Source organism: Fusarium proliferatum (genome assembly GCF_900067095.1).
Source record: "Fusarium proliferatum ET1 genome assembly, contig: FPRO_scaffold001, whole genome shotgun sequence".
Classification (NCBI taxonomy): domain Eukaryota; kingdom Fungi; phylum Ascomycota; class Sordariomycetes; order Hypocreales; family Nectriaceae; genus Fusarium; species Fusarium proliferatum.
In genome coordinates, this window is record NW_022194790.1 from 5210907 (window position 1) to 5236847 (window position 25941).

At 49.3% G+C, this 25941-nt stretch overlaps 9 protein-coding genes across 9 annotated transcripts; 4 read left to right on the forward strand and 5 right to left on the reverse strand.

The window, feature by feature from the left end:
- Window positions 1–429: 429 nt before the first annotated feature.
- Window positions 430–1517, reverse strand: FPRO_00393 (uncharacterized protein; the record flags this gene model as incomplete). The annotated part of the gene is made up of 2 exons (XM_031225441.1): window positions 430–1178; window positions 1229–1517. 2 exons carry the CDS (start codon window positions 1515–1517, stop codon window positions 430–432), a joined length of 1038 nt encoding a protein of 345 aa, XP_031076077.1.
- Window positions 1518–2392: 875 nt separating this feature from the next.
- Window positions 2393–3639, forward strand: FPRO_00392 (putative regulatory subunit of protein phosphatase-1; the record flags this gene model as incomplete). The annotated part of the gene is made up of 3 exons (XM_031225442.1): window positions 2393–2633; window positions 2688–3566; window positions 3623–3639. The coding sequence occupies 3 exons, from the start codon at window positions 2393–2395 to the stop codon at window positions 3637–3639; spliced, it is 1137 nt and encodes a 378-aa protein (XP_031076078.1).
- Window positions 3640–4073: 434 nt separating this feature from the next.
- Window positions 4074–5395, reverse strand: FPRO_00391 (putative D-xylose reductase; the record flags this gene model as incomplete). The annotated part of the gene is made up of 3 exons (XM_031225443.1): window positions 4074–4109; window positions 4161–4954; window positions 5251–5395. 3 exons carry the CDS (start codon window positions 5393–5395, stop codon window positions 4074–4076), a joined length of 975 nt encoding a protein of 324 aa, XP_031076079.1.
- A 2403-nt stretch (window positions 5396–7798) lies between these two features.
- FPRO_00390 (uncharacterized protein) lies at window positions 7799–10406 on the forward strand (the record flags this gene model as incomplete). The annotated part of the gene is made up of 7 exons (XM_031225444.1): window positions 7799–8546; window positions 8606–8785; window positions 8840–8889; window positions 8949–9059; window positions 9114–9269; window positions 9323–9925; window positions 10038–10406. The coding sequence occupies 7 exons, from the start codon at window positions 7799–7801 to the stop codon at window positions 10404–10406; spliced, it is 2217 nt and encodes a 738-aa protein (XP_031076080.1).
- Window positions 10407–11040: 634 nt separating this feature from the next.
- Window positions 11041–12137, reverse strand: FPRO_00389 (uncharacterized protein; the record flags this gene model as incomplete). Its single annotated transcript, XM_031225445.1, has 2 exons — window positions 11041–11641; window positions 11692–12137. 2 exons carry the CDS (start codon window positions 12135–12137, stop codon window positions 11041–11043), a joined length of 1047 nt encoding a protein of 348 aa, XP_031076081.1.
- A 1007-nt stretch (window positions 12138–13144) lies between these two features.
- FPRO_00388 (uncharacterized protein) lies at window positions 13145–15730 on the reverse strand (the record flags this gene model as incomplete). Its single annotated transcript, XM_031225446.1, has 4 exons — window positions 13145–13437; window positions 13493–13946; window positions 13998–15053; window positions 15101–15730. 4 exons carry the CDS (start codon window positions 15728–15730, stop codon window positions 13145–13147), a joined length of 2433 nt encoding a protein of 810 aa, XP_031076082.1.
- Window positions 15731–19661: 3931 nt separating this feature from the next.
- Window positions 19662–21253, forward strand: FPRO_00387 (uncharacterized protein; the record flags this gene model as incomplete). Its single annotated transcript, XM_031225447.1, has 3 exons — window positions 19662–20690; window positions 20742–20891; window positions 20942–21253. The coding sequence occupies 3 exons, from the start codon at window positions 19662–19664 to the stop codon at window positions 21251–21253; spliced, it is 1491 nt and encodes a 496-aa protein (XP_031076083.1).
- A 1498-nt stretch (window positions 21254–22751) lies between these two features.
- FPRO_00386 (putative translocon subunit) lies at window positions 22752–23329 on the forward strand (the record flags this gene model as incomplete). The annotated part of the gene is made up of 4 exons (XM_031225448.1): window positions 22752–22754; window positions 22864–23071; window positions 23143–23238; window positions 23295–23329. The coding sequence occupies 4 exons, from the start codon at window positions 22752–22754 to the stop codon at window positions 23327–23329; spliced, it is 342 nt and encodes a 113-aa protein (XP_031076084.1).
- Window positions 23330–24617: 1288 nt separating this feature from the next.
- FPRO_00385 (uncharacterized protein) lies at window positions 24618–25832 on the reverse strand (the record flags this gene model as incomplete). The annotated part of the gene is made up of 5 exons (XM_031225449.1): window positions 24618–25151; window positions 25209–25280; window positions 25340–25395; window positions 25476–25719; window positions 25770–25832. The coding sequence occupies 5 exons, from the start codon at window positions 25830–25832 to the stop codon at window positions 24618–24620; spliced, it is 969 nt and encodes a 322-aa protein (XP_031076085.1).
- Window positions 25833–25941: the final 109 nt, after the last annotated feature.

Sequence of the window (25941 nt, forward strand, 5' to 3'; positions counted from 1 at the left end):
TAATTCTCACGACCTCACATAATAGCTTCTCCCCTCCAAGCACACTCTCTGCCACAAACAACTTTTTCCCCTTCAACCCCATGCTGTTTTAATTGATAGTGGATCTTTTAGCCTTTCGTCGGTGGGTATGATTTGTGATTTAACCAGGGGAACCAAGATAGGGTACCTGACATATGGCTCCCAACACCTCCACACTCGATACAGCCTGTTGGGTTCTAGTGACGCTTAGTGCAAGGCTCGGATGAGAAGCCTCCCTGAGATTTGAGGGCATCGTCGCTGACAATGCCCGTTATACGGTTGACCGTGACGGCATTTCTTGTCACACACACTTAAGATCCCTGTACGCCACGGCTGCAGATGACCGACATGTCCCGAATTCACGCCAGAGAACTCGATACTTGGACGTTTTGCCCCTCAACTTGACCAGTTTCAAGTCAAACCCTTCCCTGCATTGTTCACGTCTCCTCCTTTTCCCAACGAGTCCTGTTCCCGTGCCCGTGTTGCAGCCGTTGAGATAGACTGCGCAATTGCTTGTTTGCCCGAGACTCTCACCATGGCTTCGTTGTGAAGTGCCCCGCGAACCTTCTGGCGCTCCACTGGGAGTCCAACATGTTGGCATCGCTGAAGCAGTTCCTCGCCGTGATTGGCAGGTACAAGCTCATCTTTTCCGGCTTCCACTATGTATATCCCCGGTGGCGTATCTGGGAATCTCTTGGCTATCATGCCGAGGTTGGTCCAGCTGTCCAGGTGGTTTCGGAGAAATGGCCAGAGATATTGGTATGGAAGCCACTTCTGTGGATACAATGCTTGGAGCATTGCTCGGACGTTTGTAAAGGGTGTTTCCAGAATAAGACCGTTAAGTTTTATACCTGGTGGGAATTGGCCTTTGGCTGCTAGATTAGTTGCAAAACCACAGCCAATGCTCTGTCCCCAGAGTAGGACTGTTGGATTCTCTTGATCAGCATTTTCTGGTCTACTTTCGTGTAATTGGGCTATCCATTTCAGTGCTGCTTGTGAGTCAAGATTGATTCCTGACTCCGATGGTCTATCATGAGATGTCCAATAGCCTCGATAACTCAGACAAACCAGTGTGTAGTTGACTGAGGGCTCATTATCATGTGCTCGCCGTATGATCCAAGACAGATCAGGTAATCTAGGCGGCAACGACGATGCATTCCCTATGAACCTGAATAAGTTGCCGTGCGGTTTGACTATAGGAGTGGCAAACCTTGAAAGTAGAGGATGTAAACTGGGTGCTTTGCTTCACCGGCACTCACTTGAGATACTGGGGGAACATCTGCTACACACAAGGCAATCTCTGTTCCGTCCAAGGACTTAATTCTCTCTTCCCTCCATTTCACCCGCCCACAATCGCGGGAGAATTCCTCAATGGTTAAGCTCCGAGAATTGGGTGGTAAGAACGGATTATAGATGATGGTATTCTGGAACAGAACCATCATCAAACACTTCCAACTCCACAAAGCCACAAACAAACCAGTAAACACCAGCGGCGGCATGAGAAAAGGCGCAACATGCAGGGACCTAGCGCGGCCCAGATGAGGCCTCATAATTACATGTGTCCATATACGCGGCCGAGTCCTCACGCAAACGCCTCGCGAGCGCATGGCCGACATGGTGATGGCATGCCAGGCCATGGGAGCTGACGATCAAAGAAGCGCCTGGCAAGGGGAGGGAGAAACGTGGATTGATGTAAGTAGTTAGGTGCAAGGGGTCCAGGTTTATGACATGTTCGAACACGACTGGGCTTGAGGGATATGCGACTGTGCGAATTGGGGATGATGTGCAGTGAAAACGAGGGAGACAGCTGATAGTGAGAAGTATCTGACTTTATTGCAGGGCGTAGTGATTACAGATACCTCATTAATCTTTCACTAAAAGTCTTTCGGAAGATTCTAATATTCAACCAATTTCCACTAAATTTATGATCAATTGAGGCAGATGTTTTGCAGAACAATATGTTAATAATTCCCATAATGCCACCCAATAAAGTTACAACGGTTTTAAGCCCCGCCAAACACTTGCTGCAGGTAAAGTAAGGCACCCTCAGGAACCAACCATCCATAAACAGAGGCCCAAAGTGGAAGTGCAAGTGGAAGTGGAAAGCACCCGATATTTCAGGTCAAATTGCTCAGCTTTTAATCAGCTTTTTTCCCGCCTCCATCACGTTCTTGAAAATCCCATCCTTCACCTTTTCTCTCTCTCTTCTTTATCGTCCCTCTCCCCACAACTTCAAAACGACAACGTCTCTCTCGCTAGACTCAAAACTCGCTTACAAACTTGCATCACATCTGCCCCGCCATTACCGCCCATCTTCGTGGATAACTACATCATCGCCCATCTCGTGCTCTAACAGAGCTCAACACGCACAACCATGTCTGGATCCGATAAAGAAAACGACGGCCATGCGCATATCCAAGTCCCCAGTGACAGCGACAAGCCCTCACCGCGCCCAGATGGCGAGTCAAGCCCTGGCCTCAGGAACAGCAAGGGTTGGGATGGCAAGCTTCGCATGCCAAAGTCGGCTTCCATGACAAACCCAGAGGCTCTCACCGATTCTGACTACTCTGACGATGAGAATGTCATGAAGGGAGAACAGATCGACGCTGATGAGGGTACGTGCTGCATATCAACCTACAAAGAGGGACAGTTCGGACTAACACGTGCAGATCTCCTCGATGACGAAGATCCCGAGACGGACGAAATTATGTGTTCGCACTCTCGAATCGCTTCGATTTCCTCTCTACGCCTCGAACGCTTCAAGAACGTTTCCCGTATCTGCCTCCGCCAAAACAGCATCGAGCAGATCGACGGCCTGTCCGCCCTAGCCGAGACCCTCGAAGACCTTGACCTCTACGACAACCTCATTTCGCACATTCGCGGCCTCGACGAGTTAACAAACCTTACAAGCCTTGATCTAAGCTTCAACAAAATCAAGCATATCAAGCACATTAACCACTTGACAAAACTCGAGGAACTGTACCTTGTCGCCAACAAGATTGGTAAAATCGAGGGGCTGGAGGGGCTGGATAAGTTGACATCTCTTGAGCTGGGATCGAACCGCATTCGCGAAATCAAGAACCTCGATTCTCTGAAGGCGATTGAAGAGCTTTGGTTAGCCAAGAACAAGATCACTGAGCTCACTGGTCTTGGTGGTTTGCCCAATCTTCGACTACTGAGCATTCAGTCCAACCGTATAAGCGATTTGTCACCACTCAAGGACGTCCCTACGCTTGAGGAGCTATATATCTCACACAACATGCTGGAATCTCTAGAGGGCCTGGAGCATAACCCCAAGCTACATGTGCTGGATATCTCAAACAACAAGATCACCAGCATCAAGGGACTTGAGTCACTCGCTGAGCTGGAAGAGTTGTGGGCCAGCTATAATCTCATCAATGATTATAAGGAGGTTGCCAAATACCTTGCCGATAAGAAAGAATTGACGACGGTGTATTTTGAAGGAAACCCGCTGCAACTGCAGGAACCTGTGGCATATAGGAACAGGATCCGAATGACGTTGCCGCAGGTCAAACAGATTGATGCCAGTAAGTTGACACTGAATTATACAATTCTATGGATCACTGCTAACCACTTTTTCTAGCATTTGTTCGAACATGAGTTCGAATTTTGAGGGCTTCGTCACAGAAAGCATGGCGTTAAGGAAATGGAGTTTGGCTTTTTCGATATTCAGGGTGGCATCAATGATGCATTCAATAAATGATTCATTCAAAGACAGATAAAGCTTTATCTGAGTTACAGTTTAGACAAGGTTCTAGAACAAAGACAGAGTTACCGAGGCCACAGCCAGTCACGCACGGCTCAGTCTTGGTCATATCATGGAGCAATCATTTCCCAAAACGATAATCATATCACGCAGAAAGTGACCAAATTTGTTGAAGGGTTAACTGTCTTTTGTATTCTATGAGAATGTCTCATCAAGTCCTTGCGGTTCTACAAAATGCAGCCCATCGTCATAAAACGCCAAATATCCCAAACAAACATGTTCCCAATTCTTCCTTCTTTTACTTATCATATCATTCCATTGTCATTATTTAAGCGAAGATCCAGAGCTTCTCAGTAGGGAAGTACTAGAACACGTTAGTATTGTCTTTGGCAGCCAATTGGTAGTGAAAACTTACGTTGGTGGGCTTGTTGAACTTGAGGTTTAGGTTCATTCTGGCAATGCGCTTCATGTCCTCCTCATCAATGTCCCAGCCGACACAGCCGAAGTTCTGGGCCATGTACTCGGGTGTGGTGCTCTTGGGGATGACAGCAAGACCTTGCTGTGTGGCCCATCGGAGGAGGACCTGGGCGGCTGTCTTGTTGTACTTGCTGGCGAGGCCAGTGAAGACCTCGTGCTGCATGAGAGGAGAAGCAGACTTGGCAATGTCCATGTCGAGCTCCATGAAGCCAGCAGGGCCGAAAGAAGAGTAGGCAGTCAGAGCAATGCCCTCGGCCTTGGCGAGGCGGACAAGCTCGGTCTGCTGGTGGTAGGGGTGAAGCTCGACCTGGAGGGTGGCAGGTCGGATCTTGGCGTACTTGAGGAGATCGTAGATGGACTGAGCCTGGAAGTTGGAGATACCAATGGACTTGGCGAGACCCTTCTCAACGAGGCCCTCCATGGCGCCCCAGGTCTCCTCGTTGGTGGCCTTGCTCCATCGGATCTCGGTGCCGGCGTCGTCGTAGTGCCAGCCAGGGGGGTAGCGGACCTTGGGGTCGACGTACTCGAGGGCGACGGGGAAGTGGATGAGGAAGAGGTCAAAGTAGTCGATCTGCCAGTCGGCGAGCTGTTTGCGGGTGATGGGCTCGACGTTCTCCTTGTCGTGGTAGGTCTGCCAGAGCTTGGAGACGATGAAGAGCTCCTCACGCTTCACGATACCATCCTTGATAGCGCGGGCGACACCCTCACCGCAAGCCTTCTCATTTCCGTAATCTGTGGTGAAAAATCCATTAGAATTTGTGCAAATTTTTTGGTTTGTCCGGGTAAAAAGAGAAGTCATGAAGCTATCATGGTGTGGGGTGAAGCTCCAAGTGTAGGTAGTGGAGGGGTAGTTTTACAGGGGTAATGTGGCTGTTTTCTCGGTGCAATTGACAATTGGCAGGGAAAATGAGGGGCAGACAGACAAGGATTATCTGGGTAGGGGCAAAGTAAATGGGATCATGGCCGTGTAATTGAAATTGGCGACGGGTAATTGTAAAGGCAATTGGGAGTTTTGGAGACAAACATACCGCAAGCACCGTCGAGAAGACGGTATCCAGCCTTGATGGCCTCGTAGACAACATCAGCGCAGTTGTCGTCAACCTTCCAGAGGCCGAAGCCAATCTGGGGCATGTCGAAACCGCTGTTGAGCTTGATGTTGGGGACGTTGACCATTGTGACGGTTGTTGATGTGTAAGAGATGTGGTGGTTGGTTGAATGATAGAGTAGAGAGAGGAGGAGAGAAGAAGCAAGAATGGGATAGACAGCTCGGAGGAGGAGACAGTAGTATTTATATTTATGCTAAGAAGAACACATGCTGCAATGCGTACATATTATCCTCAGAGGTAGCTACAGTACCTAGGCAGATATCGTATGCCCTCATGGGTGCGGCATGACAAGCAAGGGGCAAGGCCCATACTACGTAGTATGGCATGGCATGGCATGGCATGGTATGGTATTTGATAGCGCTACGCCTTCAGCAAGAGAAAGGCCATGAATAGCGTTGGCATGAGTGCGCGTATTGCTTCCGCGGGTCATAGAATGTCACTCCCTCAGGCCTGCAGCAATGCTTCTGGCGCAGTAGGTATCATGGGATTGCTTCCGGGGTGTGTAACCCCCAAAGATACAGCACAGTAGAGAGGTGTGTGAGGGCGGCAAATGTCTGGTTAGAGCCCATCATGCGAGCCAAGAGAGAGCGAATCGCCGTATTAACCAGCCCAGCTCAGCCCCAGTTTCTTCTCTGCCTTCCAGATTATGCCGCCGTTGGTGGGGCATAGGATTGGAATTCACCCGGCGGATGAGATGGCGGGCATAGCTATTGGATGGGTAGTCATTGGGGGAAGATGGATGAATGCCATGTGTAGGTATGTATGTAAGTATGTAGGTTTCATAATTACAAGGGAAGGAATAATATTCTGGATAAACTAAATCTCATCGCTTATCGCTCTGAAGCTGAATGTTCTGTTATAAGTCATGGTTCATGATATTACCATCATCGCCGATTATTACAGTGCACTGAGTGCATACAGATGCTACATATGACGAGTGGATATTTCAGTGAAACAAATCTGATCATGAAAACTTTCAGCCAAAAGAAAGAAGAAAACAAAAAAGGACACTAAAAGTAATGGCCGAAGCTCCCCGAAGTACATGTGTCAGTCGTTCGAGAACCAATCCAGTCCAGTCTATTCCGTCTATTCCAGGGCATGCATGGATGCTTCACCCCGCAAATCTAGGACTAGGCCAGCCACACCAAGACCCCAGTTGAGAGAGACAGATGAAGATGAAGAGCAATAAGAAGCAGGATCTATACCACAAAAGCAATTGTCTTCATGCGCCGCAGATTCTGTCTGTTTCATGACACTTGTGCCCCTGGTCTCAGAGTTGGCCTTTGTGAGCAGCCTATTTGTGCGTTTATTCTGTAAAGTATTTTCAAGTGCCGCGTCTAAGCCAAGTCGACTTTGACTCGTCCGGGTGTGTCTTGAGGCATCTTTCCTTTCTGTGATTGATGCGCAAACCCAGTCTGAAGCAACTCCTTTCCATCTTCAAGGTTAAACATACCAACATACATAGGCGTAGGGTCCCCTAACTCCGGGCGTTTCGCCGCATGACCTCCCCCTTCTGCTACTCTATTCTGCCAAAATCTCTGACGTGGTCCATATCTCTCGGCTCGGCGTAATTCCAAGGTTCCCTAGTCTACGATATTGTCCATGTCATGTGGATTTATCGCGGGTGAATGCCCATATCATGATAACTAAAAAGAAGTTTGAAGAGCCTCTGAGGGTCTTATCCTTCCGGAAGAAACCATCAATTTAGCCTAAAGGCAAGTGCCCCACGGATGAGCTGCCCGTCGTCCCACAGTAGCGGGTAATCTCCAGGCACTCACATCGAATCTCCACTCTAAATGTTGCTCTGTAAACACCCCCTGCCTACAGCACACCCATCATCCATGACGACCTAGTGAGCAAGTCCCATGATGGGGGAAAAAGAATGGATGCCCAGGGCCGAGCAAGAGCATGACAACCTCAATGGATCCAATTTGCCCAAAATATTGTCAGAGGCTGATGCTGAATAACCTCAATTGTTATACGACAAAGACTACTCTCTTCCAAAATGGTCCTGACTAGCTTACATCAACAATAGACTCGACTCTTTAATCATAGCAAGCACCTCTCCAGCTTCAAAGAGATCTTTCAAGCTTGCGCATAGTCGCATCCGTGATCATGGCTCCCGGCGACCAAAATAGGACTATCTTGACATGCAGGGCGTCACCAGGCTGATGGACAAAGAAACTGCAAAACCACCACCCATCACGGAACCACCGCACCTCTTTGTCCAAAGACACCCAATTTCGGATTCGATTCTCTCACAATGTCGCCCTCGATGCTTCTTTCAGATGTTGGGGCTATCAATGGTCAATGTCCAACACAAAACACTCCGGTCTTGAGGGACCCAAACAGCAGCTCCTTGGGTCTTTGTTCAGTCGAACAAGTTTATTACCATCGAATCCTCCAGCCTTTCCCTGCGTGATACTCACTTCCGATAACATCAAACTCAATTCGGCACAGTCTATCCAGCATGAATCCCCAACACATTCGAATCGCATCAGTCAACCTGGGCTTTGAGCAAGACGATCAAGAGGTCGGAGACTGCTTGATAGGCAAGCGAAACGTTATTGCTGTTCAATCAGCTCTGATTCGCGGCGAGGAGGAGGTCTTCCTTTTTAACTGGAAATCGTTTCCACAGCACCTGTGGCAATATGTCTCCCCCTGGGATCAACGTCCCATAGGCCAAGAGACTGTCCACCATTTCACAGATTTTCCAAAGCGCGACGCGCCCTACGATCCACTTGGCCCCCTTTCACAAGATGCCCGAAAGATGATAGAAAACAAACGTTGGAATGGCATGAATTTCAAGCTAATCAAGGTTCTTGCCCAGGGTGGTCACGGATACGTCACACTATGGGACGTCGTTTTTGAGGACAAGTCTGTCAGGAGGGTCGTGATCAAGAGACCTATAGACTCTTCGACTAATTCTTTCGATCCTTACAAAGAAGCCGAGTTTCACTTGCGGTATGACGGTGCTCAACACACGACACAGGTTATCGACTTACATCGCGAAGTGGTGGATATACGCAACCGTATGATGAAAAATGGCACTATTGGTGCCTGTGCTCTCAGACTTGGAAAAGATTGGAAGGCCGGAGAACAAAGTTGTGTTGTCTTTGAGTATATGAAGTTCGGGGACATGGTCAACATCATGCAAACGGTCGCTACGAGAAACGTTCAGATCCCAGCCCAAGTTCTCTGGGGAATTTGGGAATGCCGTAAGCCATCTTGCCCCGAAGCATTGTATCTTACCTTTTCGACTTACTTTATTGGATAGTTGTACTTGCTCTCGCAACCATTGCTTATAGGCCATCCGACAGCTCTGGCAACTCCAGTTTTGAAACCTGGTGGAAAGACGTAGTATCTGATAGGGACGAGGCACTGGCCTTCCTCGACCATGTCGAAAGAGAGTGGAAAATCGAGCACGATGTTCATCTCGATCTAGAAGTTCTCAATGGTAAGAGTTTATCAACCATCTCTAGAAGACCTTCTGCTAACCTCGTGTGTCTAGTTCTTGCGGGTCATGATCCAGCTACGCATCCTAATCAGCCTGTTTTCAAGGTGAGCCTGCACAACGACGACATTGGCCCTTTGTACCTGAGCTGACTTGATTCCTTTAGCTCCATGATCTCGGTGCCTGGAGCTACAAAATGAACCAGTGTTGGGAGAGCCACAACGAAGACGAAATTTGGTCCATGAGAGATCCTGTTAAGCCTCATGCCGCGACACCGGTATGTGATGACAGGTCTAATATTATTGTAGAATTCATCACTAATAGACTCTAGGAGCAATTCAGTAGAGATTGGGATAGTATTCGTGTCAGCTTACCGGAGCCTACCTTGAGACAATTCTTTGGAGGTGAAGATTTGGAAAAAGATGGGGGGATGGAGGTAGCCGGTCGTTTTGGGATGTGGACCAACATATTTCTTATTGCCAAAGTTGTAAGTTTTCCTGGCCAGAACTGACTCGAGAAAAACGCTAATGTTATGGAAAGATGGAGTCCATCATTACGAGAGAGTTCAGCAGGTTCCCTTACAAAGCTGTTGACCATGATGAGACAAACGAGCCGACACATGGAGGGAGACTTCAGACCCCACAGTTCCAGCACATCGACATGGAATTGCGGCAGATCGTGACGAGGTGTCTGCACGAGAAGCCTAAAGATAGGCCCCTTATTACCCAGCTTTTGAGGAATATTTTGGGCCGAAAGAAGCAGGGCTTCAATAATGAAGGCCCAGAGTCTGTTCATCAATGGTGGAAAGCCCTCTTCGAACCTCAAGCGCCAAGGTCTATCCCTGCACAAGCACCACCTCCGAATCCTGTCAAGCAGGCCGTGGTAGCCTCTGCCGCGAAAGGAGGGTTAGCAATCGCGTCTCACATGGTGCAAGCAGTTGGAAACCAAGGCGCGCCGAATCAACCCCAAGCTCCTCGTAATACTCCTCCTCACTTACGAAGGGCCCAACCCAATATGAAGGAGCCTCCTGCCCAGCCTCCAGTTCAGCCTCAAGTCCCGCCTCAGGTTCAGCCTCAAGCTCCTCGTGTTACTCCTCCTCACTTACGAAAGCCTCCATTTGACCAACGAAGAGCCCAACCTGATGTAAATGAGTCTCCTGCCCCTCTTCAAGCTCCTCTTCAAGCTCCTCGTGCTACTCCTCCTCACTTACGAAAGCCTCCATTTGACCAACGAAGGGTTCAGCCTGATGTAACAGAGCCTCCAGAACAACCTCCAGTTCAGCTTCAAGCCCAACGGCCTCAAGCCCAGCCCCAAGGCCAACGTCAAGGTCAACGTCAAGGCCAGCGTCAGGGCCAGCGTCAGGGCCAGCGTCAGGGCCAGCGTCAGGGCCAGTATAATGGTCAACGCCAAGGCCAGTATCGAGTTCAGCCCCGAGCCCAGCAGCCCCAAGCCCGGCCTCAAGTTCAGCCTCAATTCCAACGTCAAGCTCACTGGCCTGGACCCCAACCCCAAGTTCAACCCCAAGCCCGGCCTCAAGTCCAACGTCAAGCTCAGCAGCCTCAAGTCCAGCCTGGAGCTCATCCTTATGTTCTCCCTCACCTACGAAGGGGCCAACATTACGTAACTCCTTCTGCACTAGGTAAGAATTTGGGGAACATACATCTCAAGCGCGCAACCCAAATATCTACTACAAAAGTTACACCTGACATTTCTCTGAAGTCTGTCAAGTCAGGCAAGGTCAGCAGGAAGCCTCCAAAAGCTAAGAAGGCAGCGCGTAAAATGCCGCATCAGAAGCATGATGCTATAGCAGAGTATGTCGAGAAAGTGTTACCGGATATGCCTGTGGCTTTTCGCAACCTTTTGACTCGTTCGCAACATCTCGAATCGCAACTCGAGAAAGATGGTTTTCCCGTGTATTGTTTCGTGAACTAAATTCATATATAGGGAAATGGTTTGCAGGGGTGCTCTTGTTTTCGTTTTGTTTATCGCGATGGATATTCTGCCTATTGTGTCAGGTGGTGCAAAATTGTACTGTTTATGGTGTTTCTGGTCTGTCCCTCAATCCTCATTTTGGCCATTTTTTTTCTATAGGTTTGTTTCTCGCGTGTCATTGCTTTTTCGTTTCCAATACAATTGATTATAGAACTTGTTGGTCCTGGGTATCACTAACTCCTAACCTACTATATCCTTCCACCTTGATTTCCTCGTAACCAAGTCCCAACATTAACTCATCCAGCTTAAATACAGATAGAGGCAATCTAGTTGATATCGTAGTTTGCATAGCGGCACTCGCACGCCCCAGACTCTGACTTGACATCGCCCACTTGACCACCCTCGCTATCCACACAATTTGGTGATCCTCCATTAAATGTCTTGCGCTGAACAACGTCAACATCGCCCGGCCAAGCCGCAAACTTTGTATTTCCAGCCGCCTCATCACCTCTTTTCCGCTGCGTCCACAGCGTAGCTTCGAAAAGCGTATCGCCAAACGTACACTTTGCTGCACGGTTGCTCGACGAGAGCTGATCATCTGGGACGACCGTTTTGTTCATTGAGAAAGTAAACTGGAGACGCTCTTGGGATGTATCCTTGTCAAGAACGTTGAGAGTCAAGTTCGTGAAGGATGGTGCAAAGGGGTTTTCTGTGGATGAGATGTTGTACGAGGAGTCGTTGTTGGATGAGATTATCCAGAAGAACGTTGCTGATGAGCCCTTTTCATAAGGATAGCAGCGCCATGTTGAAGGGTTGGAGGTACAGTCTGTGGTGGTGTTTTGAAGATCTGCTTTGAAAGCAAAAGAACCAGCCGGGAATGCAGCGGGAGGTTCTGAAGTTGAAGTCTCTTGCGTTGGTGCTGTGTCTCTGAAGATGGTGTTAGTGAGACTCATCAGTGTCTCGGATGTTCAACTTACTCGTCCTTCAGCCCTATCGAAAGCCCAATACCCAAGGCAACAGCAACAATGGTAACGCCCACGAGCGCAATAATCAATAAACAACATCCTCTGCGCTTATCAAGCCCACAAACCTTCCTCTCTCTATAGCTCCCAGCTTCAGAATACTCATGCTCTAGGAATTTACCCTTGGCATCGCTGTAGCTGTAGTTGCAGCTGTAGCTAGGCGGCGGGGTATAGTGCGCCACGGGCGGGGCATAGTATACTCGTCCTCGTGGTATATACGCCGGTGGAATTGCATTATTGCGAACAGCGCGCCTGGGTGATTTCCTGGGAATGCGAAGGGGAGGTGTTGGAGGACTGTGAGATGAAGGTGTAGAGGCGATTTCGTTCTCGTCGATTGAGGGGAGGTAGGGACGAGAGATTGAGCTGAAGGAGCCCGTTCTGTAGTTGTGGTTTCTGTTCATTTTTGAGGTTGTCCTTGGAGGTATAGTTTGGTGGCTGACGATAGTAGAGTGTATAACTGAGTTGAGCGATGACGATGATCAGCGTCTATCGTCTCAACTGATTGAAGATGAGGAGGATGAAGAAGATGTAACAAAGAGAGTAGAAAGACTCAAATGTCAGGCTGCGAGTGAGTATGTGAGGGTGTGTGTGTGTTTGCTGATCTGCATGCAATAGATACAAGCCTCCCTAAGTTCAGCTCAGCTCAGCTCAGCCTACTTCGGTTAACGCAATCAGGCTCTCTCTTGATGATATATTCTCGACGACTTCATATACACAGATACATATCTAGGAATTGATTGAAAAGAAGAAGAAAGAGGTTCAGTTATCAATTGATGACTCTATCCCTCCTCTAGACTATCGATTTCCAGCTCCTCGGACTGCCCTGATTTTTTTGCCTCCCCCTCTCCGAACTACGACGGTTGAGAAATTCAATTAACAATTCAATGACCCGCCCACGCGGGATCGACCTCATCCGAGGGAGGCGTTTTTCCTCTTGTGCTGCTGCTGCTGCTGCTAGCGCCGTTAATAGTTCGTGCTGTCGCTACGGCCTCGTGATTGGAGTCGGCCCTGGAAAAGTGGCGTTGGAGCTGTAAAGCTTGGCTTGGGAAATATTGGTTTCGTAGCCGAGTCTGGAGGGATCTGCAATCATCTTTATTTGATCTAGAATTCCATCTCACTCCTGCACGTTGAGGGTCGACGATAAAAATGGTCCTATATATCCAAATGTGGTTTATCTCTGACGTTTAGTAACCCTTGAATCTATCCCTTGCCCCATCTCTCCAACGTCACATCAGCCAACTTCTACTCTTCTGTAATGATAGATCCTCGTCTATGTAGATCCTGGAAATAATAGATACACAAATCCCGCTGCCTACTCCATGCCATACAAAATATCCCATCATCTAAACTCCTCGGGGTATTCCTCTCTGCTTACGTCAATCAATCAGCCCTTCGATCCACCCTTCGCTTACTCCTGGCCCTCAGCTGCTTTCTCTGCATATGTCGGAGCCTCTAGCACCTCGCCCTGGTCTGTCCAGACTGCTGCCAGCTCAGTCTCGATCTCATCTCGGCGCTTCTTCCACTCGTCGACTTGCTCCAGTCGCTCACGGAGGTCTTGCAACTCCTTCTCGACCTGCATCTTCTCACGCTCAGTGCCTATTCGCTCAAATTCCCACTCATCTCCCTGGTCGCCCATACCAAGGACCAGGTTGTATGTGTGATACTTCTTGAGGGATGCGCGTGTTGAGATGGTGATGAGTGCTGTGGCATGTTAGTCTGATGGCCGCGTCAGAACTCGAAACACACTATGACTTACTGATGCCTCTCTCCTTGCATGTTTCGTATAGCAGGCCTTCTACATCGCTCGAAACAGCGCTGGTGCCCTCATCCACAATCGCATATTGGGGCTCGTGGTAGAGCACACGGGCAAAACCCATGCGCTGCTTCTCGCCTCCACTGAGAACATCCTTCCATTCCTTTCGCGTATCCCATCCACCCTCTCTGTCAGGGAGGTATCCGAGTCGCGCAGCGTCCAAGACACTTTTGAGGTCATCCTCGGACTTGCGCTTCTCCTTCATATCCACATGACCATCCGGATAGATGACTTGATCACGGAGTGTTCCGGGGCTCAGGTATGGTCGCTGGGGGAGGAACATAATGCCGTCCTGGCCGATATCCTTGGGGCGACTGACTAGGCCTCGGTAGACTGGCCATAAGCCGGCGAGGATTCTTGCAATAGCGGTTTTACCCACGCCATTCGGTCCAGAAATCTGGTTGTTGTTAGCAATCGTACAGGCTTATTGTGTCATGAGTTAACTTACCAATAGATGTTCACCTCTTCGCACGATGATGGACAATGACTCGAGCAACTCCTCGCCTCCCTGAGGCCATAGACCAGGAGCCACAACTGGGACATGCTCGAATCTAACACCGTCAAATCCTTTCTGGATTGTTCCTGAAACATCTGACAATGAGTAGAGTTCGCTTTGGCCGGCCCGAACGTGGTAAGCATCGGCATGTACCCGGTGCAATGTCGAGATGAGTGTGTACACACGGCTAGTATAGCCTGCCAGTTCCGAAAGGTCCTTAATAGAGTACATCATACGACCACCTGCATCGGCAAGTGAGAGCATAAGCCTCTTGTTGGTGATAAAATCCTTCATGCGGTTGCGCTCTCGACCTCCTCGTACACCATTCTCAACCATCTCAGCTCGGCCACCAACGCCACCCCACTGTGGCAGGAAAACGGGAAGCGAGGCCAGCAAATATCCGTAAGCACTCCAACTATATTTGAGGATGAAGTCTTCCAAAATGTTGTAGCGAATCTTCAGCATGTAAATACCCTCCATCCAAGTCTTTAATGACTTAAACTCGCGGTTCAAGAATGTCTTCTCGGTGTCTGCACCGCCATAAAATGCAACCTCTTCAGCGTTAGCAATCAAGCGGGCATGTAAGCTTCGGAAGTCACCCTCTTTTCGACCTTCGACTGCCTTTAGCTTGCCAAATGGAGGTGAAAGTCTTCGGAGGATGCTGGCAGTCAAGAAGTAGTTGCTCATTAGGCCAGTGAGAGCAAGAGGTCCCAGAGATCGGTAAAGCTGGTAATTGAAGACGCACAGGTCGACGAAAGGTTTGCCGAGCGATGAGTAGATGTTGGCTGCAGCCGCACAGAACAGAGTCAGATCTTGAGTGATGAACTGATCAGCACTTTGGCCAACGCCACCGTCGAGGTTAGACAGCTTGTAGTAGTTGAGGTTATCGTTAAGGTAAAGGTCATGGATGTAGCGTGTAAGTCGCGTACGGAAGGCAATGGAAACCTTCGACTCCAGGAACTTAATCATGGCATTCGTATATGAAGCAAACCCTCCAAGACCGCACCACTGGGGCATGTGAGTATAATGGCTTCAATCCTAGGTCGAGTGCTTACCTTGAGAATACCCCAAAGGAACGCCTTTCCGTTTCCAGCCACCAAATCACGTACAATCTCACCATCCAGACGGGCGACTACAAGTGAGAGATATGTCCTTAGCATCAAGAATACGCCATGACTGACAAGTAGTCCAGCTTCCTTGCTAGACCATCTTGGGATCATGATGCTCATCAAACTGAGGAATTGGTGCAAGAAGGCAATATTGAGGCCTGGTTTTGTTTGCGCTGCTGGCACAGTTCCCTCCCGGAGTCCAGATACCCGAGGAGGGTTCAAGAACAAACGGCGATGGGCGTCGAAAGTGAGCGGTTTGGTTGTGTTGATCACCACCTTTGATGTGCCATCCTTGTATGGGACGTAAATAGTACGCGAACCGTCCTTATTGTGAAGCCAGGAGTTTGTGCGCACAAGTTTCCGTCCCTGTTCACGCTCATGCCGTCGATTCTTCCACCATCGACGCCCGCCGACTCCTCCGAGGATAATTGAAATAGCAAGGGCCAATGTCGCGAGTAGACGAGTCGTGCGAGTCGTTCCGCGCAACCTTGTCTTTATCTTGCCAGTCCATTTGTCAAGGAAGGCGGCTAGCTGCTCCTCGGCAGCAGTATGCCGCAGCGTTGATTGCGCGGCCATATGAGACAGTATCCGATGGTGAAGTGAGATGCAATGTTTGGTGATGACGTTGAATATCGTCTATTGTCGTTTGGAGAAGCTTCCCCACAACCCTCGAGTCTCTACGAGGCTCAAATGCGCTTTCTTTACGTGTCCATTAGTGTATCGCGTGGAATGTGAAGGTTTCGCTGGCAAAGATTAAAAAAACGTGGTTGTATGAATATCTTTGCTGAGTCCAAATATGGTTGAGGCTGACTTGTATCAAAAGTTGTCATGAGCATGTGAAATACGGGTATCCGAGGCAAGTGGCACACGGGACGGTCTGCGCCTGCTGCGACCTCACCTAAGCTGCAGCCGACGGATGCGGCGAGCGGGAATGACGACACAGTGTCCAATCACATGATGGTCAAAAAGCTGGGGAAATATGGGGGAGCATCAGTTAATGAAGTAAGCTCTTGATTGGTTCGATCTACTACAAAGAGGGGTCCATACCTACCCTACAGCATACAGGTAAATCAATTGACGATTCGCATGTGCTCTACGATAGACTGGGTGCAGGATATTGAGTGCCTATTGACTGATGCGTACTGTGATATTTTGTGTTGCTTATTGGTATAGATGAATGACACTTGGGCCTGTTAAACCTTCGTCTAACTGTACTTTATGATTCAGATGCTAGATAACCCTAGATTCACAGGTTTCCTATCATATCCATGTTGTACGGGCATGGATGTCATAGAAGGGGAAAAACTGAAACGTCACTCGGGAAAGACATAAGCCCATAGTCTTGATATTGTTTAGATGGTAACAGACACTGCTCGCATTGATTGTGGTACCTGGAGGGCTGAGGCCATGATTCAGCGTGCTGAATGGATCATGCGTAAGGAGTGTTGAGTATTCAACCCATTCCACGACCCACGAAGAGTGTGGGTATTTAGTACAGTTACACGGTATCCTTGACTCCAGTTACGTCCCTCGGGCTCAATGGGTTGCCATGTGAACTGCGCCCTGGACGTTTCTTTGCCTAGTTCTGGGGTCGATGGAGTTTACATGATTAATGTGATATGGTATCGGGACGACTCAGGGAACGACTAACAAGCCTCACTTGATGATAAGTGGATGGCGTACGGAGTACGAATCAAGAAAACGTGCTCGCCAAAGCCACAGCAAACAAGATTCATGGAAAGACGATTGACAGAAGTTAACCAGAACGCAAGGGTCCATCCAGCACAAGCTAGAGGAGGTCTCTGTAACCGGCCACAGCGGGTATGTAGGTCTCTCAAGTGGTCGAGGCCAAAGGGCCCACGATGCATGGAGACATCACTGATCCGGGCGCCAACGCGACCAATCATACCACACGGGTAAGGGCATTGCTCCCGGTCCGACAGGGATCATGTCTCTTTTTCGTGTCTCAGTCGTGAAAGAGCATGGAATTGTGGTTTGGAGCTTGAGCTGCAGAATGCGAGCATGAAAGATGAGAAGTTATTGTTGACGGGTATTCGTGGAACTCGGTGAAAGAAGGATCGATAAGAGTTTGCATTACCCGTAGCTTGCTGACCGTGCATAATCACTAGCGAGTCAATGACACCTAGGTACGAAGTACTAGCTAATGAGCCTGGTTAGGTAGGTTGGCAGAGCATGGACTGAATAGTATCACTTGCTTATAACCCAGCAACATCATTTACGGGCAGAATAAACTCACCGGATCTAATACCCATAATCGACTCATCGATAACCCTCGCTTGTGGTTGCATACCACGAGGAAACATTCAAAGAGCTTGCATCAGGCATCTCATCCCGTACGTCAGTGGTCATGTAGCACACGGGTGTGAGTTACATGGTCGCAGCCTCAAGACCACCATCAGGATATGGATGGAACAGGACAGACAAGGAAGAAGCTTGAAAAGCCGGGGATGAAAGCTGGGGCCTGGCTTGCCTGGTTAACGAAAACATCAATCCGAATGAGGCCTTTCAGCTGTTTGTTTATGCTGCACTTGAAATTAAGCTCCTTTTTTTGTTCTGGTGAGAGTGCTAAAGAAAAACCCACTGTTGGGAGATCGAGGACATGGGTTTATTAGAGAAAAGGGCACTATTCCTTGTTGGTGGACTGGAGGAACTACCTAAATGCTCTTGGTTGTCTGCTAACTTCTCACCGGAGCATTATCCGGCTAGTCTACGAGGGGCATTCAGATTAGAAGATGGCTTCTGACGGCTGTGGCTCTCCTCTGCAGATTGACTCGTGCCGTATAGTCTTCACGTCTCATGTTCTGAGCTCTCACATCGACTTGACAGAGTCGACATAAAGTAATGTAGGAACATGTATAAAGCCACCAAGGACAAGGGTCCTTAGGCGCCGCACCAAGCCATGTGCGGGCCTTAGCCAGCCATAGGACAGGGTGGTTAAGATGAGCTTGGCGGGCACCATTATTAGCGGAGATGAGAGACAAGGGGTGCTCTGTCACGCTATTGTGAGGTGTTGTAGATATGGGTTTCGAGACTGTGTTGCTTGCTGCTGATAGTGCTCTGAATACAGTGCCAGTGGAGCAGAGATAGACAGTATACGATACTCCCCTACCAGACAGGATGCTCCCGGAGTGCTAATCTCGAGTGATACCCCACTCACACCTCCCTCTCCAACCCACCCCAGCCACTGGGAGCAAGAAAACCTCAGGCTTTGAGAGAGGATATCGAAATAAACCGACTTAGACGCTCAGAGATCGCGTGGTAGCTTACTCGCATATTTCTGTCGCTGTTGATCGAAGCCCTCAGTTTTCTTGCTCTAATCCACCCCGGTCAAGTCCAATTGGAGCCCCATCCCGTTCGGCCATTCTCAGAGACATCTCACAGGCTCACAGTCTTCCGCTATCCCCAGCGACCCTGCTGCTCACTGTTTCCAGCGCATAGCACCCCCGGCTTCCAGCACATCTTCCCACTGTCGCTGGCAGTCGCCGCCGTCTCCGCCAGCCTTTCACCAACCTTGACCTTTTCCACTCTCCATTTCTCATCATCTGTAATAAACTATCCTGACCAGACCAGACCAGGGAGGAAAAAGAGAGACTGAGAAAGTAAAGACAACCTAGCCCCCTGCGCGCATTGCAACTGCTGTACCTGGCTGGTTCTGTTCTGTTTTCCCCCATTTCCCACCTCAATTTCCTCTTCATTCAGCTCCATCTTAAAGGCAATCATTTCGCTTGCGCGCCCAGCAGCCCAAGTCTTTTTTCAGCCTCCGATCCGCCCGCTTTCGCCTTGCCTACTGTACGGACACCACTGGGCTCTCTCCTCCGCCCGTCCTCCGTCTTTCCTCATTCACACCGAGCGAGCTCCATCCCCGACCGACGCAACCCCCCGATCAGGTTTCCTGACTTCTGCGGCCGTCTCGACGATTGGGACAATTCATTCATTCCTTCGTTCACTTCCGCGACCCTTTTGGTCGATTTTACAGCTTCGCTTCATAATCGATTTCTCGGTGCCGTTTGACTTCCAGCCTCCCCTGCCTCGGCCCAAACGCGCCGTAATTTCCCACCGTCGCCCTTTTCCTCTACGCCTGTATACCCCGTCGACTGTTTCATACTCGCCGTTCCGAACTGCTTCGTTTCTTGTCGCGCTTTAGGCCTCGATAGGCCATATTTGAAAGAGTTAGGGGTTATAGAATAAGCTGGTTTTGTTTGGCCGTGGTCAACGACGTGAGTTACCTATCATTTCTCGCGCGCCTGCCCAAGAAGCGGCGCGATCGATGGGACAGTACGACTTCAGCAAGAATTTGTTCTCAAATTCGTTGCGCGGAGGGAGCAGTTGTGATAGAACAAACTGTTTGCTGCATCAGGCACAGGAACCCGTTTCTCTGCACTCCTGATCCATTAGCAGTCTCTATTCACAATGACCTGCTTCACGATCCTTTCCACCAAGTTACAAAGAAATACCAGCTGACAATTTCTACAGAATAATAGCAAACATGTCAGACAAGCTACAATCAAACCCGAACGACGAAATTCAGCCCCAGGCGAACTCTGCCGATGCTGAAATGTCTAACAAGGGTCAATTATCATCAGAAGGGGGAGCGAGCTCCAAGAAAGGTCGTGGTCTCCTCAAGGTCCCATCAAGATCATCATCACAGCGGAACCAATCGTCACCAACATCTACGGGGTTGAGTGGGGCTACAGTCAGCGATCCCCGGAACAGCATCGGCAGTCGATCGAAAGACTCCAAAGGTAGCCTCCGTGCGCGACGACGGAATGGAAGCACTTCAAGCAACAGGACAGGCGGCGAGACTGAACCCACAAACACTGCTGCAAACACTCAGCCAAACTCTCCTGTTGCCCCCGCCCAGAAGAAGAAGAGCCGTGGTGGCCTGTTGGCTTTTCTTGGATGTTGTGGTACCCCCGAGGGCCCAGCTGGAAACGAAGATAACAACGAAAACGTGCACAAGCTTGACGTCCTACCTCCGCGCCCAACTTCCGCAAGGTCGCGAACCAACACTCCCCAGGAACAGCCCAGGCCAGCCTCCCAGAGAGAACCTCAAACAACCGTATCTGCACCAGAGCCAAAGGACGAGGCTACCTCGTCAGGCTCGGCCAACAACGAAACCACAGCGACAGAGCAAGCCAACAGGGAATCGAAGCAATCGATTCCTCCTGCAGTTACAGTGGAGCCTCCCAAGCCGACGCCCACAGAAGAGGAGCCAAAGGTGGCAGACAAGGCGGCTAATGACGGTGATGTGAACATGCAAGATGCTGCCACTGAAGAGCCAGACGAGGCACCATTGGCCCCTGCAGTCGAAGCCCCAACTCAAAGGACGATACCACCTCCTCCCCCACCCCCAGGTCCTGGTCCAGCTGTCGTGGCACCCAGCCAATTCACAGACGCTGGCCCATCAGCACCCGAGCCTCAGAAGTGGTTATTGCCTCCCATTGCACCGGAGCACAAGGGTCGAAAGTGTCTTGTTCTCGACCTTGATGAGACTCTTGTCCACAGTTCTTTCAAGGTATGCTTCGAGTAAAGGTGGATCATAGGATATGCGCTAATTATCATGCAGATCTTACATCAGGCCGATTTCACAATCCCTGTCGAGATTGAGGGCAACTACCACAATGTCTACGTGATCAAGCGACCCGGTGTCGACGAATTCATGAAGCGAGTCGGTGAGCTCTACGAAGTTGTTGTCTTTACAGCATCTGTTTCCAAGGTGAGTCAGCCCAATCACGGATGATGAATGAGCAAACTAACAACATGCAGTATGGAGACCCGTTATTGGACCAGCTCGACATTCACAAGGTCGTCCATCATAGACTATTCCGTGAGAGTTGCTACAACCATCAAGGAAACTATGTCAAGGACCTGTCCCAAGTCGGACGTGACCTAAAGGATACCATCATCATTGACAACTCGCCCACCTCATACATCTTCCACCCACAGCACGCCGTCCCGATCAGCAGTTGGTTCTCTGATGCGCACGACAACGAGCTACTAGACCTGATACCCGTTCTCGAAGACTTGGCAGGCCCCAACGTGGCCGACGTCAGCCTTGTCCTCGACGTCACTCTCTGAAGCATGAACCTTTCATAAAATAACTTTTTTTACTTTGTCAAAAACACTTTTCAACGATTCGAACTACAACCCTTGATCTGCAGAGTTGCCATCATAGCGGAAGGCGTTTGGTTGAGAGCTTTCGTTTCCTGGTGTAGATGTACTATTGTCTAATCATACATAATTGAGCGGGTGGCACGAAACGAAACGAAACGGACCTTACCATTACGCTCCAACTTCCTTTTATACAAAAGATACCTGGCGGTCTTTGGTCGGCATCAGCACAGAGGCCTTTTGAAGCAGGCTTTACCATTACATCTCACAGATTCGAAGCACAAAAGATGGATCAGCATCAGGAGAGGCAACGGGACACATATCAGGGGCTCTTCATCTCCAGGGACGGAGAGGATGGATGGGTAGGATGTTGTGTAGTATACGCTGGGCTGGGCTGAAGCAACAGGCAGTTTCACAAGAAGAGCCAAAAACCCGTCTTACCATCTCCTGGGGATGATAGAGCTGGAGGAGGTACTGGACAAGTGGAGTGTATGGATGACGCGCCAGCGATGCGTGGAATGTTTTTTGTTATCTTGATTCCCTTTGTCTTATGGTTTCTGTCTTTGCTACCGCTTCTTATTCTTCATCTTGTCGTTGTTGTTATTTTTTTTTGATTATACACCACCCCCTGATACATTCATATCGAGTCTGCGAGCGGACTCGGAAGCGAGCAAGAGAGCGTTTGTCGTTGATATCCAATCCGCCTGACCAAATGATAGGATCGACAGGTGTAGAGGCTACAGCCATCTCTCCCATACATAGTCTCACTAAATTGTAAAATTTCTTAACACCCAAAAAAAACAATATCAACGATGGTGGCTTTTTCTTGTTGGAATTGGATAAATCACATGTTTTCCTTTTGAAGCTTGACTTGAATTGGCAAACTACCTATCGCATGGTCGCTAAGTTAGCTAGGGGAGGAAAGAAAATTCAGGACCTCGACCCCTAACTGATAAAAAGACTTAGGTAAGTTAACGTAAATTGAGCCTAAATTTAGTTTGAATTTAGGATACCTTTTACTTGGTTTATTTCGACATCTTATTTTAAGGTCTGGTATTTTCTTGCTCCCTGAGGGTTAGGTAGCTTGTACTGTCTGTAGTGGTGGAGCTTACAGCTCATAATGTGGAGAGAGCTATTCCCTATGGTCCCTGAACTAACTAACGTTAGAAAGAGGCTGGAGCTCTCTCTAACGCCACCGGAAAATCATAGCACCGCGTCCCCTTCTTTCTGGTGAAGGTGGCCTCAACTAACTCCCTAAACAGGGTGCTCCATTTACGGGGGGGAATTGCACAACACCTCCATTAATTTAGTCCCCGTGTCGTCTCTCTCGATCTTGGTTCCATCAACGTCCAACTCAGTACCCAAACCATCCTCTCCTTTATTTCTCTCCTTCGCGCCTTAGGTTCTCGGAATCCTGCAGTGATTCCTTTGTCAAGTCTCCTTCTCCAGGTTTAATTCTTCAGCAATGGTATGACTGCTTTACTCCTACGACTTCAATTGAAGCTAGTGTCGCATTGCGACTGAGCTCGAATCTTTGAGCCCAGCAACATCGATTTGCTGACATATTCTCTTCCTAGTCTTCTCCTCGTCCTTCTTCTCCCGTCAACGGCGGCGCTGCTGCGAGCGGTGCTAGCATCGGCCGTCCCTCATCGCCTGCCATTCCTGGTGGTCCCCGTACTGCTATCCGACGACGCGCTGCTGCCGACCAGAAGGAGAAGATTGCCAATGCTCGACCAAGCAGCACTCGCGCCGCTGGCGCCGGTGGTTCCAGCAGCACCATGCTGCGTACGTTGCCGCCCTGTCTCGATAATTGGGACACAAGCGCCATTGGATGACTGTGCTAACAAACCCGACAGGACTTTACACCGATGAGTCGCCCGGTCTGAAGGTCGACCCTGTCGTCGTTCTCGTCCTGTCCCTTGTCTTCATCTTCAGCGTTGTTGCTCTTCACAGTACTTCACCCCTCGATCCCTTGTCGCTACAATTGTGTGTGCTAACTCTATTTAAGTTATCGCCAAGATTACCCGAAAGTTCTCCAGCTAAATTGCACGACGACCAAGGGGAAACTCGAAGAGAAGAGGGGGAGATGATTTTTATGGAGTAGGAGACCTCTCACAGACGAGAGGATGCGCCATCTGCAATGGGGTTAATACGGCCACTGGAAATTTTGTTTGTGTATTGCGGTTTATGAGGGGAGCCTTTGTATTATATCTCGGGAAAAAGGGTCCGAACCGACAATCTGGACTTTGACTGTTTTGACGCAAGAGAATGAGACCTATGCTGAGTGTATGTGATACATGTTGAATATTCGTGGTGTGCGGTGTCGTTCGAATTACAGAGCTGAAGCAGGGGCTGTACTGTTGACAATTCTGTAGCTGACACTGCATTTGGTGCAGGGTCAAAGGTCTTATGGTGAATCATCTCTGTTAAAGCAGCTCTCGCAGACCAGAGGTCGCCTATCAGTTACCAAGAAACTACTGTCGTCCTTCATCACTCCGCCTGGCTTAACAGACTGCCCAGCAGGCGTAAATTCCGTCTGTTTTTTATTGTACGAAGATTGAAATTATATCGTAATATTTATGATCTGGAATGTACTTGATCGTCTACTGAAAAAACTATCCATTGTTGGTGTTGATAACTGCCATCTGAGGTGGCCGTAGTGATCGTGAAGTATAGCATTTAAATTATGCCTAAGTCAGCTTTGTGATCAACGTCGCCGAAGTTCCTGAGATGACGCATATGGGAGAAATCCATGGAAAAAGGCCACCGAGACTTGCTAGTCTATTCAGAGACTTAAATCGCTGTTGATATATCTATGCCTGAAAGAGCCCATGCTGTCTTGAGACAGCCTTCCCTGTGCCATCCTCTTCAATGTAATACATGACTTTTCTATAAAAAGCCCAAGCATATGGTGTTGATGCGACATATCACTGAAGAAGGGTCGGATCGTTGTTTTAAGAACGAAACGCCAGGTATGACAAAATGAAAAGTAGCATTAAAAAAAGTCTCTTTCTTGATGTTAAGTCTCAAAAGGTCATATAGCTGCTGCCTTTGACTGCAACATTCAGCTGAACCAGGCTCGTTAGTAGGCAGAGACTGGCTCGGCAGGGCAGTAGATAAGTTAAAATCATGTCACAAGACACATCAGTAAGATAAACACAGTACGGGATTACTCGAGATCTGTTCTCTATAGAAAGGCCAAGGACCCCGATCTCGATACCATAGACCACCCAAAAAGGAGGAGACTGGCCTTATTTCACTCTCTGATGGTACCAATCTCATCGGTAACTCGGCGGACAAGTCAGTTGGTTGCTTTAAGGCGAGTTTCATTCTAGCTGTTGAAATCAACGGGGGCGTTGGTGTTCTGGTCACCTTGAGCCAGGATTTGTCGGATGAGTCTGTTGTTTGCTTCGAAACCTGCGGCAACTCGATTCAGGGTCGACTCGAGGCGGCCTATCAAGTAATGGGCCTGGTTGTAGTAAGGTCCTGGGCCATGGCGAGAGATTCCCTGGAAAAGGGGGCCCTGGGGACTCACGAAGCCACCTGCTGGGATGCTCTGCAAGACTTGGGGGCTCTGGACGGCCGGGGGATACTGAGGAGCAGCAAAGCTTCCGGGAACAAACATGCCATTGGGCGGAGCCATGTAGTGCTGCCCCGACTGGATAGGATGCGTAGGAACGGTTGAGAAGGGTTCCATGCTACCAACAGGAGGCATGTTGCTAGAGGAAGCAGGATCAAGCTCCTCAGAGGAACTCTGCGATCCTTGATTAGGAGCAGCACTAGGCATCTCCTGGATCGCGGTGAGAGATGCCTTAGCAGCCTTGGCTCTCTGAAGCCATTCGACCTGTGTAGCTCTTTCATCGGCCTTGACAGAGTCAGCAAGCTAAGCATCGTGGGGGAATAGGTCTCAAATCAAACTCACGCTTTGGCTGTCAGCGATGTGGAGGGCAAAGTTCTGGAGCTGCTGTCCAAGTTCAGCAGCTTGACCCACGGGCTGCCAAATGAAATTAGAGAGTATCTATGGGAATAGAATAAGAGAGGGATCGAGCTTACAACTTTGCAGCTACTGCGTATATGGGCGCAGTCGTAGCAGGCGGACGCCATCGTGGCTAGTCATAGTCGTTAGGACAGGTCTTGCATCGACACAGAAACAGACATAAATAGCGAGACAGAAATAAGGGCGACTTACAAGCTTGAGAGAAACAAACGTGTTCGTGGCCTTTATCGGCCATTCTCGAAATGCATCTTACGCAAGGGGTCTCACGAGGTTGGCCCTTGATAACCTTGCGAGGCTTGTGGGTGCGCTTCTTCTTCTTCGTCGGAGGAGAACCATTGTCACTACTATTACCGTCCTTCTTAGCAGCACCAGAAATATCCTTAGAATCCTCAGCAGTCTTGATGATAGCAAGGCTGGATGCCTCCAGGTTCTGCATCTGTTCGCGTCAGCTCGAGGTGATACGAGGGTGAAGAGGGGAGGACGCACGACTTGGTGGCCCTCACTCTTCTTTCGCTTGTAGCCACTGTTGACATGAGAAATATCACTCATTGTATCATTCTGAGACCGAGTCTCACCAAAAAAACTTGCTTTGTAGGAACGAAAAACGGGGAGTGGGTGGTGATGAAGGAGGGAGAGACTTGTGGCCCAGGAGAAATAA